Consider the following 14,337-nt stretch of genomic DNA (forward strand, 5'->3'; position numbering starts at 1 on the left):
TCCCAGCTTTGGACTGCTACCTGTAAAATTCATTTCTATGGGATAAATATAAGCTTTTACAGCCATTATTGTTTTGGTATTTCTGTCAGTATAGTGAATGTAATCTTAATATACTGAATGACCTACTTCTGGCCAATGAAACCCTTGGGTGAGTGTGCTAGATGGCTTCCAGGCAAGATGCTTTTTCTCCTTGTAAAAGGAGAGTTCTATTTCCCCATCCTGGCTGTCTTCCTGCCTTACATCTTCAGACATGATTATGTGAGGACATAATGCCCAGAGCTGCAACAACCTTCTTATGACCACAAAGGCAAGGCCAAGAAAAATTCAGAGCCACTAACCAGAACGGTGACACTATTGAACTACTGAACTAATCCTGGACCCGCCTACCCCAGATTTCTTGTGCGAGATAATGAACAGCCTTATCATTTAGCTTCCGTGTTGAATATTCTGCTACTTGTAACAGAAAACATTTCCAAGTGACATATTCTCTTGCTATGAATATTTGTGCCCTCCTCCCCAAATTCATAGGTGGAAATCCTCACCCCCAAGGTGATGAAACTAGGAGGTGGGGCCTTTGGTATTTTGGTGTGTGGGTCATGAGGGTGGACTCCAGAGAGCTGCCCCACCCCCTTCCATCATATAAAGATACAGCGAGAAGTCAGCAGTCTGCAACCTGCCAGCGGGCTCTCCCCAGAACCTGACCGTGCCGGCATTCTGATCTTGGACTTCCAAGATTACAAGTAATCTCTACATGTAATGTGGGGCTCAAACCCACAACCCCAAGACCAAGAGTCACATGCTCTACCGACTGAGTCAGCCCCAGCAGCCCAAACTGATTAAGACACCTCTATTGTTCCTACAGGCTCTCCTTTTCAACTGCATCCTTCTTCTGGGCCCTCAGACATGCTCGTCTCATCCATGCAAAATAGTAACAGCTTGCCATGTATCCATTTCTCCCTGCAGCCACTGTATTTTCTTTCCTTTCATGGGCGAGGCTCTGTAAAAAATAGACTATACACGTTATCTGCACCTCCCTGTTACTCACTTTGATCTTCTGTGGCTTTCCTTCTCCCATTCCACTGAGTGTATTAATCTAGGCCACTGATAACCTCTTAATTTGCAAATCCAACAAGACACTTGTTTGTCTTTTTCTTATCTGACCTCTCTATGGCTTTTGTCTTTGATAACCACTTCCGCCTCTGTGAAACCCCCTTCACCTGTGGCTTTTTTGACATCACCCTCACCCGGTTCCCTTTTGACCTCTCTGGCTCCTCATTCTCCATTTCCTTCACGAGTGCCTCCTTTTTTGTCTTTACCTCTTGAAAGATTGGCTTCTTTGGGATGCTATTCTGCCTCACTCTTCCCTTGCTACACTCTCCTTCTAGGCGGTACCTTCCATTCCTGCAGTTTCAAAGACGGAAGGTGGCTTTCTTGAGAATCAGAGACCTATACTAAACTCCTCACTAGGCAGGGTTGAGTCAAAGCTGCTGTGGTCAAATATTATTCCTATTGGATGACATGCCTTATCATGGATTGAATTGTGTTCCCCCCAAAAATATGTGGAAATCCTAATGCCCAATACACGTGAATGTGACCTTATTTGCAGTTGTAATCAAATTAAGATGAGGTCATTAGGATGCGACTGTGAACTTATAAGCAGAGAAGAGACACAGACACACAGGAACACCACCATGTGATGATGAAGGCAGAGACTGAAGATGCAGCTACAAACCAGGAAATGTCTAAGATCAATGGCCACCGCCAGGAGCCAGAAAGAGGCATGGAAGCATTCTCCCCTCCAGTTTTCGGGAGGGCCCTGCTGACACTTTGATTTGGGGCTTGTAGCCTCCAGAGCTGAAACACAACAAATTTCTGTTGTTTCAAGTCACACAGTTTCTGGTATTTTGTCACAGCAGTTCTAGGAATCGAATACACAGTTCCTCCATTGTCCTGCACTTCCTTATCTACACAACCAGTTATGACTTACAATCTCTGCTCTGAATATTTTGCCTTCATCTTTCTCCCAATTCAGGAATGTTCGGTCTTCCACATATCATAGATACGTGGGTTCACAACTTTCAATTTTGTCCTTAGTCTTTTGCTCTAAAGTCATTAAACATACACACAACTTGGGTTTACAACTTTCAATTTTGTCACTAGTCTTTTGGTATAAAGGCATTAAACACACACACACACACACATACACACACACACACACACACACCACTACCATACCATCTACTTAAGTTAGGACATGTTAGGACATGTTAACCCTCAACTCTCAGAATAAGGTACAGTTCTTTAAATTAAATATTTTAAGTTCTGTGAAAGCTCACTGCTTTGTCCCAACTTCCCCAGTATTGTTTCAGAGGCATACTTTATAGCACAAACATTTAAGAGTTTATGTTATGAGTTTCTCTGTGGCAGAGAAAAATATTAATACATAAATATTCATAAGCTCCTTTCCTTGTTTCCAGCCATCTTCCCCCTCCTTTCCCAAATTCTCTTTGACCATCTTGCAAAATTGGGATAATAAAAAAGTGAGAGGAAGAACTTGAGAAGCAGCAGCTGAAGGAATAGTGAGAATTCCTTTTTAAAACGGTAGAGAATCACTTCTCAAAAGAAAGTTTAGATAGATGAAAAGGTGGAGAGGCCTGCTTAGGATCGAGGGAGTTGGGGGAGAGGGGGACGATACAGGCATAGGAGAGAACTTGAAAATAACAGATGAGGAAAAAGGAATTTTAGGAAATCTGCCTGATGTTGTGTGTAGCCCCCTTTGGTACCTTCTCGAGAGTGTGAGGTAGATATTTAAACTGCTTTCAGGGGCGCCTGGGTGGCTCAGTCGGTTAAGCAGCTGACTTCGGCTCGGGTCATGATCTCACGGTCTGTGAGTTCGAGCCCCACGTCAGGCTCTGTGCTGACAGCTCAGAGCCTGGGGCCTGTTTCGGATTCTGTGTCTCCCTCTCTCTGACCCTCCCCCATTCATGCTCTGTCTCTCTCTGTCTCAAAAATAAATAAACGTTAAAAAAAATTAAAAAAAAAATAAACTGCTTTCAATAACATTTTTTTGTCTTTTTCTGGAATTGTATCTCGTTGAGTGTGATTCGTTATAGGACGGGAATAATAAAGCGTCTCAGCCGTATTAGGATTATATATGAATGTGAGCAAAGGCAGTTTATTGTATAGTGGTTAGGGAAAAGGGCTCTGGAGTCAGAAGCCCTGCGTTTGAATCCCGGTCCCAATCCGCTTCTGCTGTGTGTCCGGGGACAATTACTTTACTTCTCTGTGCCCCATATCCCCATCCACGAAAAGGGAGACAGCAGTACCCACTGCACTGGATCGTTGGCAGAATCGTGAGTTCACACACGTAAGGCAATTAGGACTGCGTTTGGCAACGGAAGACCCTCACACGTTATCCAGCAATAAAACAGGAACCTACAGTCTCCCACCTGCTGAAGCAACCCAGCCTTCCGCGGCTCACTGTTCCTAAACTTCTCGGCATGGGTACGGCCGCCAAACGCTCCAGTGCCTGATTCGTCGGTGCAGGCTCGGCTCCGACCTTCCCTCGGGGGTGCTCGGGGACGGCCGCTCGCTCGCGGGGCAGGCTGCCCGCCTCCTCCGGCGTTCGGGGGCATCCTCGACGCCCGGCGCCCCCGACGCGCGCCACCCGCCCGCGCAGGCAGACGTCCCTCTCGGCTCCCCGCGCTCGCGGCACTTGGAACCTCTACGCGAGCTTTCCTCCCTGTCGCGCTGTAAACTGTTCAGAGCCTGACTCGCCCGGGCATCCTAGATGCTCAATTAAAGTGGCCGTAAAGGCAAACGCTGTACTTTCTCCCGCTATACAAAACGGGGGGGGAGGGGACCCTGTGCGAGGGCTGGGGGCGGGAGACTCGGTCGGGAGGAAATGTCTCTCCAGCCGGAGGCCCGTTGCCAAACGGGCTCCGCCGGGACACGTAGCCCGGAGGCGAGGGCGGGGCTCCCCGGCCGGGACCCCTCCGCGCCCCGCGGGCCTCCAGCCTGGCCCCGGGCGCCCGCGGTCACGTGACCCCCCCACCCCCGGCGCACAGCTGGAGGCGGGTCCCCGCCCTCCCCCGGGAGCGGAGGCGCCGGAGCGGGCGCGGTGCATTGTGGGCAGAGGGGCGGGGGTTGGGAAGATGGCGGCTCCCAGCCTCCTCAACTGGAGGCGGGTTTCCTCCTTCACGGGGCCGGTCCCCCGCGCCCGGCACGGACACCGGGCCGTGGCTATCCGGGAGCTGATGATCATCTTTGGAGGGGGCAACGAGGGCATCGCGGACGAGCTGCACGTCTACAACACGGGTAGGCGCGGCGGCAACTCTACGGCCCCGCCTGTGGGAGCCGCGGAGGGGGAGGGGAGGCGAGGCGGCGGCCGCGGCCCTGACAGCTGTCACCGCCGGGTCACTGCCTCCTCGGGCGGGCTGCGGGGAGCGCGGCTCGGCCGGGCGGGTCCGGGTTCCTCAGCGTCCCGGGCGGCAGCTCCGTTTTCCCGGGGCCCCGCGGGGCGGAACCGGGCCCTGAGCGGGGCGCGCCGGCCCTCAGGCAGGCGGTCCGGGACCTCCTCCCCCCCCTCCCACCCCCCCGCGCCCCAGCCCTGCTGGCGGACGTAGGCGAGAGAGAGACAGACAGAGAGAGAGAGAGGCCGTTTTCACCCGCCGGGGCCTCTTCCCGGAGTCTCGCCCACTCCGGGGGTCCGAGATCCCTCCCCTGTCAAAAACCAAAACCAACTCCAAACCGAAGCTGCGCCGGGCCCCTCTCGTCGTTGCCTGCGGTCTTTCCTTAGGAGGGAGATGGGCGGGGCGGGGCGGGGGGCGAGCAGGGAAAGCGAGAGGCGTTCTGGTGCTCCCCCCACGAATACAGCCCCGCATCTGGCCGGTGGCAGTCAGGGCTTTTGCCCCGCGGGTCCCCCTGCGCGCTGGCGGGGGAGCGGCCGGTGGCTGAGCAGGGCGCCCGGCTCCCACCGTGGGGCGTGCTTGCTCAAGTTCAGCTGTGCAGCGCTCCGGAAGACGACTGTCAGCTGGAGCGCCGCTGCGACTCACCAGTGCCCCTGGCCGAGGGCCCCGGGGGTAGATAGGAGGGCGGCGTTCCGTTTTCTCCGCCGTGGAAACGCGCCCGCTGTCGCGCAGGAGCTGTTTCCTCGGTGTGAGGCTGATTGCTGAATTGGGGGTCTATGTCACGATCAACGACTCGGACCAAATAACTTAGTCATAGCGGTGAATACAGTAGTGGCGTAGGGGATAGGGGACATTTTATTTTACTTTTTCACCCCCCCCCCCCGCACTCCACTATTTAGTTAAAAAGTTATTTGACAGTTTGGTGTAGTGTAGAAATCCTGGCTTTGGAAGGTGACACCTGGTTTGAATTTTGCTCTGCCGGGTGCCCAGGATCAGCGCTAAAGTCACCAAACTTAAATAGCCGATTTTCACTGGTAGAATGGAGATGATGATACCAAGCAAGGTTTGGGGAAGAATTAATGACATCGATCAGGGTTTCTCCAACAGCAGCATGTGGCCGTTTTGAACCGGAGGAATTAGTTGTTGGAAGAGCTTGCACGGACCTTGTAAGATGTTTGGCAGCGTCTCTGGGCCCTTCCCACTAGTGGCCAGTAAGCATCTCTCCTCTCCCTCTCCAGTAAGGCAACCGCAAAGTTATGTTGTTCTCCTGGGGGCAGAGTCATCCCCAGCTAAGAGCCACTGATCTGGAAGATACATATAAAGTACACACCCATAGTTTGTGACAACAGTGTATTATAATCGGTCTTAATTTTATTTTGGCAACTAGTTACAAATCAGTGGTTCCTACCAGCGGTTAGAGGAGACATCCCTCCAGGTTGCGCTGCCCATGGATTTGTCTGTGATGGTACCAGAATATTAGTGTTCGGGGGAATGGTTGAATATGGAAGATACAGCAATGAGTTGTATGAGTTGCAAGTAAGTGTATTTAAAATTTATCTCAATCTGCAGCTTTAATAATGATCTTGCTCTTCATTCTTTGAAAGATTGCGAAATATTTCATTAATGTATTTGAAATAGTGTGAACTTCACATTTTAGAGCTTCAAAGAAAATGTTTCCACTTCACTAAAAAGCCAAAGTTTCTAACATGAGTCTTTTTTTCAATACTCAGTGTAACATTTGTAACATAAAGATATGTTACTTAGCATCAATTGTACATGTTACATGTTTGGGTTTTTGTATCTTAGTGTCATAGTTCTTCAATTTTAGCAGCAACAGAAGCATCTGGAGGGCTTGTGAAAACACAGATTGCTGGGCCCTGCTCCCAGAGTTTCTGAATCAGTATTGTCTGATGTGAAGGCCTCCCTCCTTGAATTCTTACCAAGTTCCCCTGTGCTGCTGCTGGTCCCCAGACCATATTTTGAAAACCTCTGCTCAGTTATAGAAATTGTTACCATTACACTAATAATCACTTTTTCCCCCTGGCAGTATATGTGCACATGCTCACAGACGCACACACACACACGCACGCAAGACAGTTTCTTATGTCCTTTTATGTTTGGTTCTCCTAAACCGCACTCAGAGCCCTCTCTGACAGCCCTTAATTGACTTTTATTTCCAAACTGTGCATGTGTTCACAGGGCTATTATCATGAGGGCATCTGGTAATTGACAGATGTGGGTGAATTATACCTATTTATGAGCAAATCATTTTAGATAAATAGAGCATCTATGGCCAGAGTATAAGTTTTGGAGTTTGGTTTGTTAAATGACCTTTATGCATACTTAAAGGTTGAAATATATACTAATTTCAGAAAGTAAGAATGTATAAATTACGTTTAATCTTTTTTTTTTAAATTTTTTTTTTAACGTTTATTTATTTTTGGGACAGAGAGAGACAGAGCATGAACGGGGGAGGGGCAGAGAGAGAGGGAGACACAGAATCGGAAGCAGGCTCCAGGCTCTGAGCTGTCAGCCCAGAGCCCGACGCGAGGCTCGAACTCACGGACCGTGAGATCGTGACCTGAGCCGAAGTCGGACGCCCAATCGACTGAGCCACCCAGGCGCCCCAAATTACGTTTACTCTTAAAGCTATATATATTTAATTTTTCATTTGGAAAATACTTTGAAACTGTTAGCGTTTGAGTTATTATGTTTACTATTAGGTTGCTGTTGAGAAAAGCTGTGAATATGGAGGAGTAGACTGAATTTCCATTGCAGTGTTTATTTTAGTTCCAGAAGTTGTCTGCTTACGTGTCATTTGTCCCCAGGATAGCTTATTGGAGCCTTCTAATTGGATTTCCATTAAAATGTATTGGTATGGTGTTATACTATTGACAATATAGGAATGTTTTCCTGATTTTGCCTGATTGTATTTATGCTCTTTTTTAGGCAAGTCGTTGGTTATGGAAAAAAGTGAAACCCCACCCCCCTTCTTCTGGTTTACCTCCTTGTCCCCGGCTTGGACATAGCTTCTCTTTATATGGTAACAAATGCTATTTGTTTGGTGGTCTGGCAAATGAAAGTGAAGACTCAAACAATAATGTTCCCAGGTATGCTGATTCTTTTTCAGACCAAATGTTTGTTTTATGACTTTTAAGAACATTTAGTTTCTTTCATTTTTAATTACTAAAAGGGATGAAGCTTAGCCTTTTGCATTTGAACCTAACAGTGAACAAATTTGGGTGCACTTATATTTTCCGTAGTCCCTGGAGTATGTATCTGTTTTCAAAACTATGCCTTTTCTAATCAGAAATCATCTTATTAAATGATACCAATATACTGCTTATAGCAGCATATTTGTATGTTTTGAGTCATGATGTATTTTAGTTGTCATAAACGATAATAAAAAGTAACAAATGGTTATTTTCAAATTAGATGTCTCTAGGAATTTGGTGACAAAAAATTTCACTACAAGATGAAGGCCATCATATCCATTTTTCATACAGGAAGCCATTAAGGTGGTTCATACAAGCAAATACTTTTTGAACCAATCCTCTCCTCTTTTCTCCAAACAGAACTATCACTACCTCTTTTCTTTTTTGATCACAGTGTTTTGATCACATTGTCATAGCACTCAGGATTTGGAGATTTAGAGTCCAAAAGACTGTTTTCTGATTCACTGCTTACCATGTGTGTCCTTTAGTGGAAGTAATCTAACCCTGTTTTCCTTGACTGTGAAATGGGACTGATTAAATACTTAACATTTCAGTGTCATTATAATGGCTAAATAAGATTGTTGGCATCAATCCTTCAATAAGATTGTTGACACTTTCAGGTTGTCATCAGCATAGTATCTACATTACATTGATGTTAGAGGCTTAGCTTTTTTGGTTTTTCAAACTTTAAAAAATAACACATACTAAAACATCACAGAAAACTTGGAAACTGGAGAAAGGAAGAAAAATTTATCCTACCATACTAATCCAGATACTTCTACTTCTAGCACGTGTCTTTTTCATTTTTAAGTTAAATAGATGTTTTTAGTTATAGACTTGTAAAAATTCAAGAAGTTAGAAAATATATGAAGTTCTTTCTGTCAACAACACTGTCCTCCAACAGAGGCAAACATAATTCAAGTTGATGTGCATCTTTTAGAACCTTTTTCTTGTAACATTTATTAGTCAGCTTTTTTTTTAGGTTATATTGTATATATTATATATAATGGGCATGCCTCTCAAGTTTATGCAGCTTGAAGGAGCAAATAGACACAATGCTTTTTAAAGCCTCTGGTTAAAGCAGATTCATTTCTGTTCACATTCTGTTAGTCAGCGATCCAGAACTGTGTGTTCTGTGCTTGGCATTTTTGTTGAAAATCAATTAACCATAACTGTAAGGATTTATTTATGGACTCTCCATTCTGTTCTCTTGATCTATATGTCTAGCCTAATGCTGGTACCACACTGTTTTGATTACTATAGCTTTGTAGTAAGTTTTGAAATTGGAAGATATAAGTTCTCAGATTTTATTACGCTTTTTCAAGAGAGTTTTGGCTATTCTGGGTCCTTTGCATTTCTATTTAAATTTAGGATCAGCTTGCCAATTTCTGCAACAAGATCTGCTGGAATTTGGTAGGTACTGTGTGAAAAATATAGATAAAATTATGGAGAATTACTATCTTCTTAATATTGAGTCTTCCAACCCAGGAACCTGGAATGTCTCTCCATTTATTTAGATCTTCTTTAATTTCTCCCAGCAATATTTTGAGGTTTTAAATGTGTGTGTCTTGCTCTGATCTTATTAAATTTATTCCTAATTTTTTTGTTCTTTTCAATGACGTGAATAGATTTGGTTTCTTAATTTTATTTTTGGATTGTTTATTGCTAGTGTATAGAAATATAATTGGTTTATTGCTAATATATAGAAACACAGTTGCTCTCTGTATATTGAGTTTGTATTCTGTGACCTTGCCAAATTCATTTGTTATTTCTATGTATGTATGTATGTATGTATGTATTTTGTTTATTTATTTATATACTTTTGAGAGAGAGAGCATGCAAGCAGGGGAGGGGCAGAGAGAGGAAAAGAGAGAATCCTAAGCAGGCTCCACACCCAGCAACATGGAACCCAATGCAGGGCTCAGTTTCACCACTGTGAGATCATGGCCTGAGCTTAAATCAAGAGTCAGACACTTACCTGACTCAGCCACTCAGACTCCCCTCATTTGTCATTTCTAATTATACCTCTGTGGATTTCAGTTTTATTATTATTATTATTATTATTATTATCGATTCTTTGGAGCTCTTTATATATTTTGTTCTTACGTTCCAAATATTTTTTCCATGTCTTTTGTCTACCTTTTTGTTTTTAAAGAGTTTCATTTTTGTCTTATCAGGTTTGACAATATTTTTTTATTGCTTTCTGGGATTTTTTTTTTCCTTGCTTAGGAGTTTCTCCTATGCCAAAATTATTTTTCTATATTTTCTATAATGTCTAGTACATTCTGTATTTTTCTGATATATTCACAGATTTATTCTTTATGTTTCAAATATTTATAGATTTAGAATATACTTTTATGACTAGTATGAAGATTTTTACTTTTCCTTCCTAATGGATTTCTAATTCTCCCACCACCATTTATTAAATAAGCCATTTTTTTCCTCACTGATTTGAAGTCCTATCTCTGTCATATCTTAATCCTCATTTAAATGGGTCTTTTTCTAAATTCTCTAGACTAGGGGTTACAAACTACACTGTATGGGCCAAATTTGGCCTGCTATCTTTCTTTGTTAATAAAGTTTTATTGGAACACAGCCATGCCGATTCATTTGCATCAGCAGTCTCTGGCTGCTTTCATATTAAAAGAGCTAAGTTGAGTAGTTGTGACAGACCTGAAGGCCTCCATAACCTAAAATATTTACTGTCTGACTTTTTACAGAAAAGGTTTGCCAACTCTTATTCAAGACTGTATTCTGTTTCATTAGTATATTTACCCTTTATCATTACTTGTGATCTTTGCTGTAGGTTTCTAGTATTTGCCTTTGGTGAGGTTAAAGAAAAAAATTTTTTTTAATTTCCAGTTTGCTAATTGTTTTTTTTTCTCTCCTTTTAACCAAAAATGGATGTCTGGATTCATTTCAGACATGGAAATGAACTTACTGATTTTTCCTTTAATCCATTAATTTTGTTAATTATATTGTTAGGTTCTGAAATGAGTCATCTTTTTATTTGTAGTTAACCCCCAGTTCGTTGCATTACAGTGTTCTTTTCATACTTTGCTGAATTCATTTTGCTAACATTCATTTATATTATCTGTATTCACTGGTGATTTTTCCTATAGTGTTTTTATTTGGGGTAGTGAGATCCTGTTCTAATCTGATTTGAGTAGCAGGGTTCTGTTATTCCTGGGAACGTAACCAGGGCTGTGTTTTGAGGTTATGGGAAGCTCTCCATTTTTTATTATGCTTAAATAGCATAATTTCTTGAATATTTAGTAGAAATTTCCCATAATTGAGATTGGTACAGTTTAGGAAGATGATCGTTGACTTCTTTTTCAAATATCTCTTATAGTTATTGATCTATTTAGATGTTCTACTTTCTCTTGAGTCACTTGGTAATTTATGTTTTCCCTGAAAAATCACCCATTTCATTTAGATTTTTATATTTATTGATAAAAACTGTAAGACAGTTCTCTGTATCTCTTTGAAATCTCTATATCTGCTCTTTTCTCATTTTTAGATGCATGTGTTTTCTTTTCTTAACCAGACTCGCTAGTGGTTTGTTATATTACTTGTTTTCAAAGAACCACGTTTTAGTTTTACTATTTTTCTTTTTCATTTATTTTCTTTAACTGTATTCCATTTCTTTACATTTTTCCTTTTTTCTAACTTCTTTTAAACTTTTAATAGTTTGGATGCCTTTTCTAATTTTTTTCTAACTTCTAGTAATTTGAATGATTATTGATTTATTTTCAAATAAATGCTACATATTTTTCTCTGGTTATGGCTTTGGCCATATTCCATAGGTTTTGGTATATAGTGCTCTTATTGTCATTAATTTTAATGTTTTTTTTTACATTTTAAAAAATGTTTATTTATTTATTTTTGAGAGAGAGGGGGGCAGAGAGAGGGAGAGAATCCCAAACAGGCTTCACACTCAGTAGAGAGCCCAGTGTGGGGCTTGTGCTCATGAACTGTGAGATCATGACCTTAGCTGAAATCAAGAATTGGACGCTTAACCAGGCGCCCCTATTTTCTCTTTAACCCAAAAGTAATTTGACATAAAAGTTTAGTTTCCAAATGGAAACTTTTGTTATTGTTGCTAATACCTAGTTTTATTATATTGTGATAAAAATATGTGGTGTATGGGGTTTTTCCTTCTTGGAGATTGTCTTTGTGGTGTATGTGGTATATGTGATTGTTCCGTAGGAACTCATAAAGATTGTAAGTTCTTGACTGTTTGGGGATTAGGTTCTTTTTTAAAAAAATTTTTTTTAATGTTTGTTAAACATCTCTTTTTTGAGAGAGACAGAGACAGAATGAGAGTGGGTTAGGGGCAGAGAGAGAGGGAGACACAGAATCTGAAGCAGATTCTCGAACTCACAGACCGTGAGATCATGACCTGAGCCGAAGTCAGACGCTTAACGGACCAAGCCACCCAGGGACCCCAAGAACAAGTATTTTATAGTGACTTCTGAGGCTTGGTCACAGCCTCAGAACCAAGGCTTGGCTGTGACCAAGCCTCAGAAGTCACATAGTGTCATATCACCGCACTCTAGTTGAAGCAGTCACAAGCTTGCCTGGAATTGAGGGTGAGGACAGACATACCTACCTCCTGAATGGAAGTGTCAGAGGATTTGTGGCTATGTTTTCAAACCATCACAGTTGTTGTCTTGGATGTGAGTGTTGGTTAAATGATGGCAGGAATTTTTTTAATCTCTTCTGTTTGCTGCTGATCCCCGCAAGAGTACCTGGTGCATGGTAGTTTTTGATAAATACGTGGTGAATAAATGAGGAAGGGGTTTTTGCTCTCCTAATGCCTTTCTGTACTAAATGAATGTTTCATAGTAAGCATATCTTATCTTTATAAATAGAAACAAAAATCAAATAGAAGATATATGTTCTGTTAATGTTTTAATATTATTTCATGATATCCTAGATATTTAAATGATTTCTATGAGTTGGAGCTACAGCACGGTTCTGGTGTTGTGGGTTGGAGCATTCCAGTGACTAAAGGGATTGTGCCTTCTCCAAGAGAATCCCACACAGCTGTGATATATTGCAAAAAAGATTCTGGAAGTCCTAAAATGTATGTCTTTGGTGGAATGTGTGGTGCTCGCCTGGATGATCTATGGCAACTTGACTTAGGTAAGCTTACCTTGATTCAGACTCAGGAAGTGGTTTTGATTGATAAAGGAAAATGTAAAAATCCTTTGAAAAATATTTTCGTTAAAGTATTTATCGAGTCACACTTACGTTTATAGAAGGCACGTGTAGCCAGCTCTGGAACAGGTGAGATGTGACGTGAGTGGTTGCTGATCAATAAAGTTAAACAAATGAATGTTTGGTTTATGGCTGTAACTCTCCTGTGTTCCTTATAAGTAGGGTCGCCATATGTCCTGGTTTGTCTAAGGTGACTGATTAATGCTTATTGTCCCATGTAACTATCAGTAGTACCAATTACCACTCTGTAAAATGTCCCAGTTGGGGATGATCAAATTTATATGGTTACTCTGTCTACAGAAAATGTAGCATTAGTAATGTTATTACTGGTCAGTGAAAAACCCTGGGCTAGCTAGCTCTTTTTAAAAGGATCCTAGGAATGAAGTGATTGGGAGGTAGGTGTGCCTCTCACTTTTGACTGTCTTCTACACAATGTGCTCTTACTTAAAATGTGAAAATCTCTAATTTGGTTTTCATTCAAAATTGGTGGCACCCTAAATACACCTCTGTATTTCAAACACTAACGTTCAAGTATAAATAGATTACTATAATTAGCTATTTATGTTGGCTGTAAATGCTCATTTTAAGATGAAATTCAAGTAATGGTTTTGAAAGAGTTTTGCTTCTTTTTGGTAAGTCCTTTTTTATTTTTGAAGATTCTGCAAGTTGAGGTAATTTGCTATTATTAGACCAAATTGCTAATATACTTAATTTTTACTTCTAGAAACGATGTCGTGGTCAAAACCAGAAACTAAAGGGACGGTGCCACTTCCACGAAGCCTTCACACAGCCAGTGTTATAGGAAACAAGTATGGTGGTGGTTTCTGGTTTTTTTGTTTTTCACTTTTTTTTAACCAACTTAAGAAAGACACACACAGGGAAGAGTGGTGCTACCAAGTTCTTAGGAATAGATTGTTGAATTTAATAGTGTTTGATTGTTTCCTGAAGCAAAAATAATAAGCCTACAGAGGCTAAAATACTTCGGCATTTTCTTGTCACGCTGCCTCTTATACTTGTGTGCATTCCTCACAGTGCTTTCCTTGCACAGAGTACATTTACTTAAGTCTGAGGCACAGGCATCCTGATCTGTTCTCTGTTGCCAGGTTTGACACACCTAACTCAGTGTTTCGTTGTACTTATTTTTGGTAGTACTTGACTTATACTCAGGTATGTACTCAGAATGTACACTCACTGGTTGAACTTTGGATAGAGTTATGGTTAGACCGTAAACTCTGTAACCAGATGCCTGAATTCACGTCTCCAGTTTTGGTACTTGTTCTGTATGACCTGGGGCAAGGAAATTTAATCTGTCTATACCTCAGTTTCCTTACATATAAAATACAGTCAATAATAAAACCTACTTCACGAGGTTGCCTTCAGGATTAAATGGATTAATACATATGAAATGCTCCAAACAGTGCCTGCTACATAAGGAGTACGCCATAAAGGTTAGCTATTACTATCATCAGCAAGTTCCCTTACTTGTGCAT

General features: G+C 42.1%; 1 protein-coding gene across 3 annotated transcripts in view; it reads left to right on the forward strand.

Annotated features, from left to right (window-relative positions):
* The first annotated feature begins 4,154 nt into the window (after positions 1-4,154).
* The window catches only part of HCFC2 (host cell factor C2), a 45,165-nt gene continuing 34,982 nt past the window's right edge, over positions 4,155-14,337 (forward strand). For all 3 annotated transcript variants that reach the window (XM_049626192.1, XM_049626193.1, XM_049626194.1), the window contains exons 1-5: positions 4,155-4,317; positions 5,797-5,945; positions 7,359-7,519; positions 12,564-12,772; positions 13,572-13,656. In XM_049626192.1, coding sequence (XP_049482149.1) covers positions 4,155-4,317; positions 5,797-5,945; positions 7,359-7,519; positions 12,564-12,772; positions 13,572-13,656 — 767 coding nt within the window. The remainder of the gene's footprint in view (positions 4,318-5,796; positions 5,946-7,358; positions 7,520-12,563; positions 12,773-13,571; positions 13,657-14,337) is intronic.

Source organism: Panthera uncia, chromosome B4 (assembly GCF_023721935.1).
Source record: "Panthera uncia isolate 11264 chromosome B4, Puncia_PCG_1.0, whole genome shotgun sequence".
In the NCBI taxonomy this organism is placed as follows: Eukaryota; Metazoa; Chordata; class Mammalia; order Carnivora; family Felidae; genus Panthera; species Panthera uncia.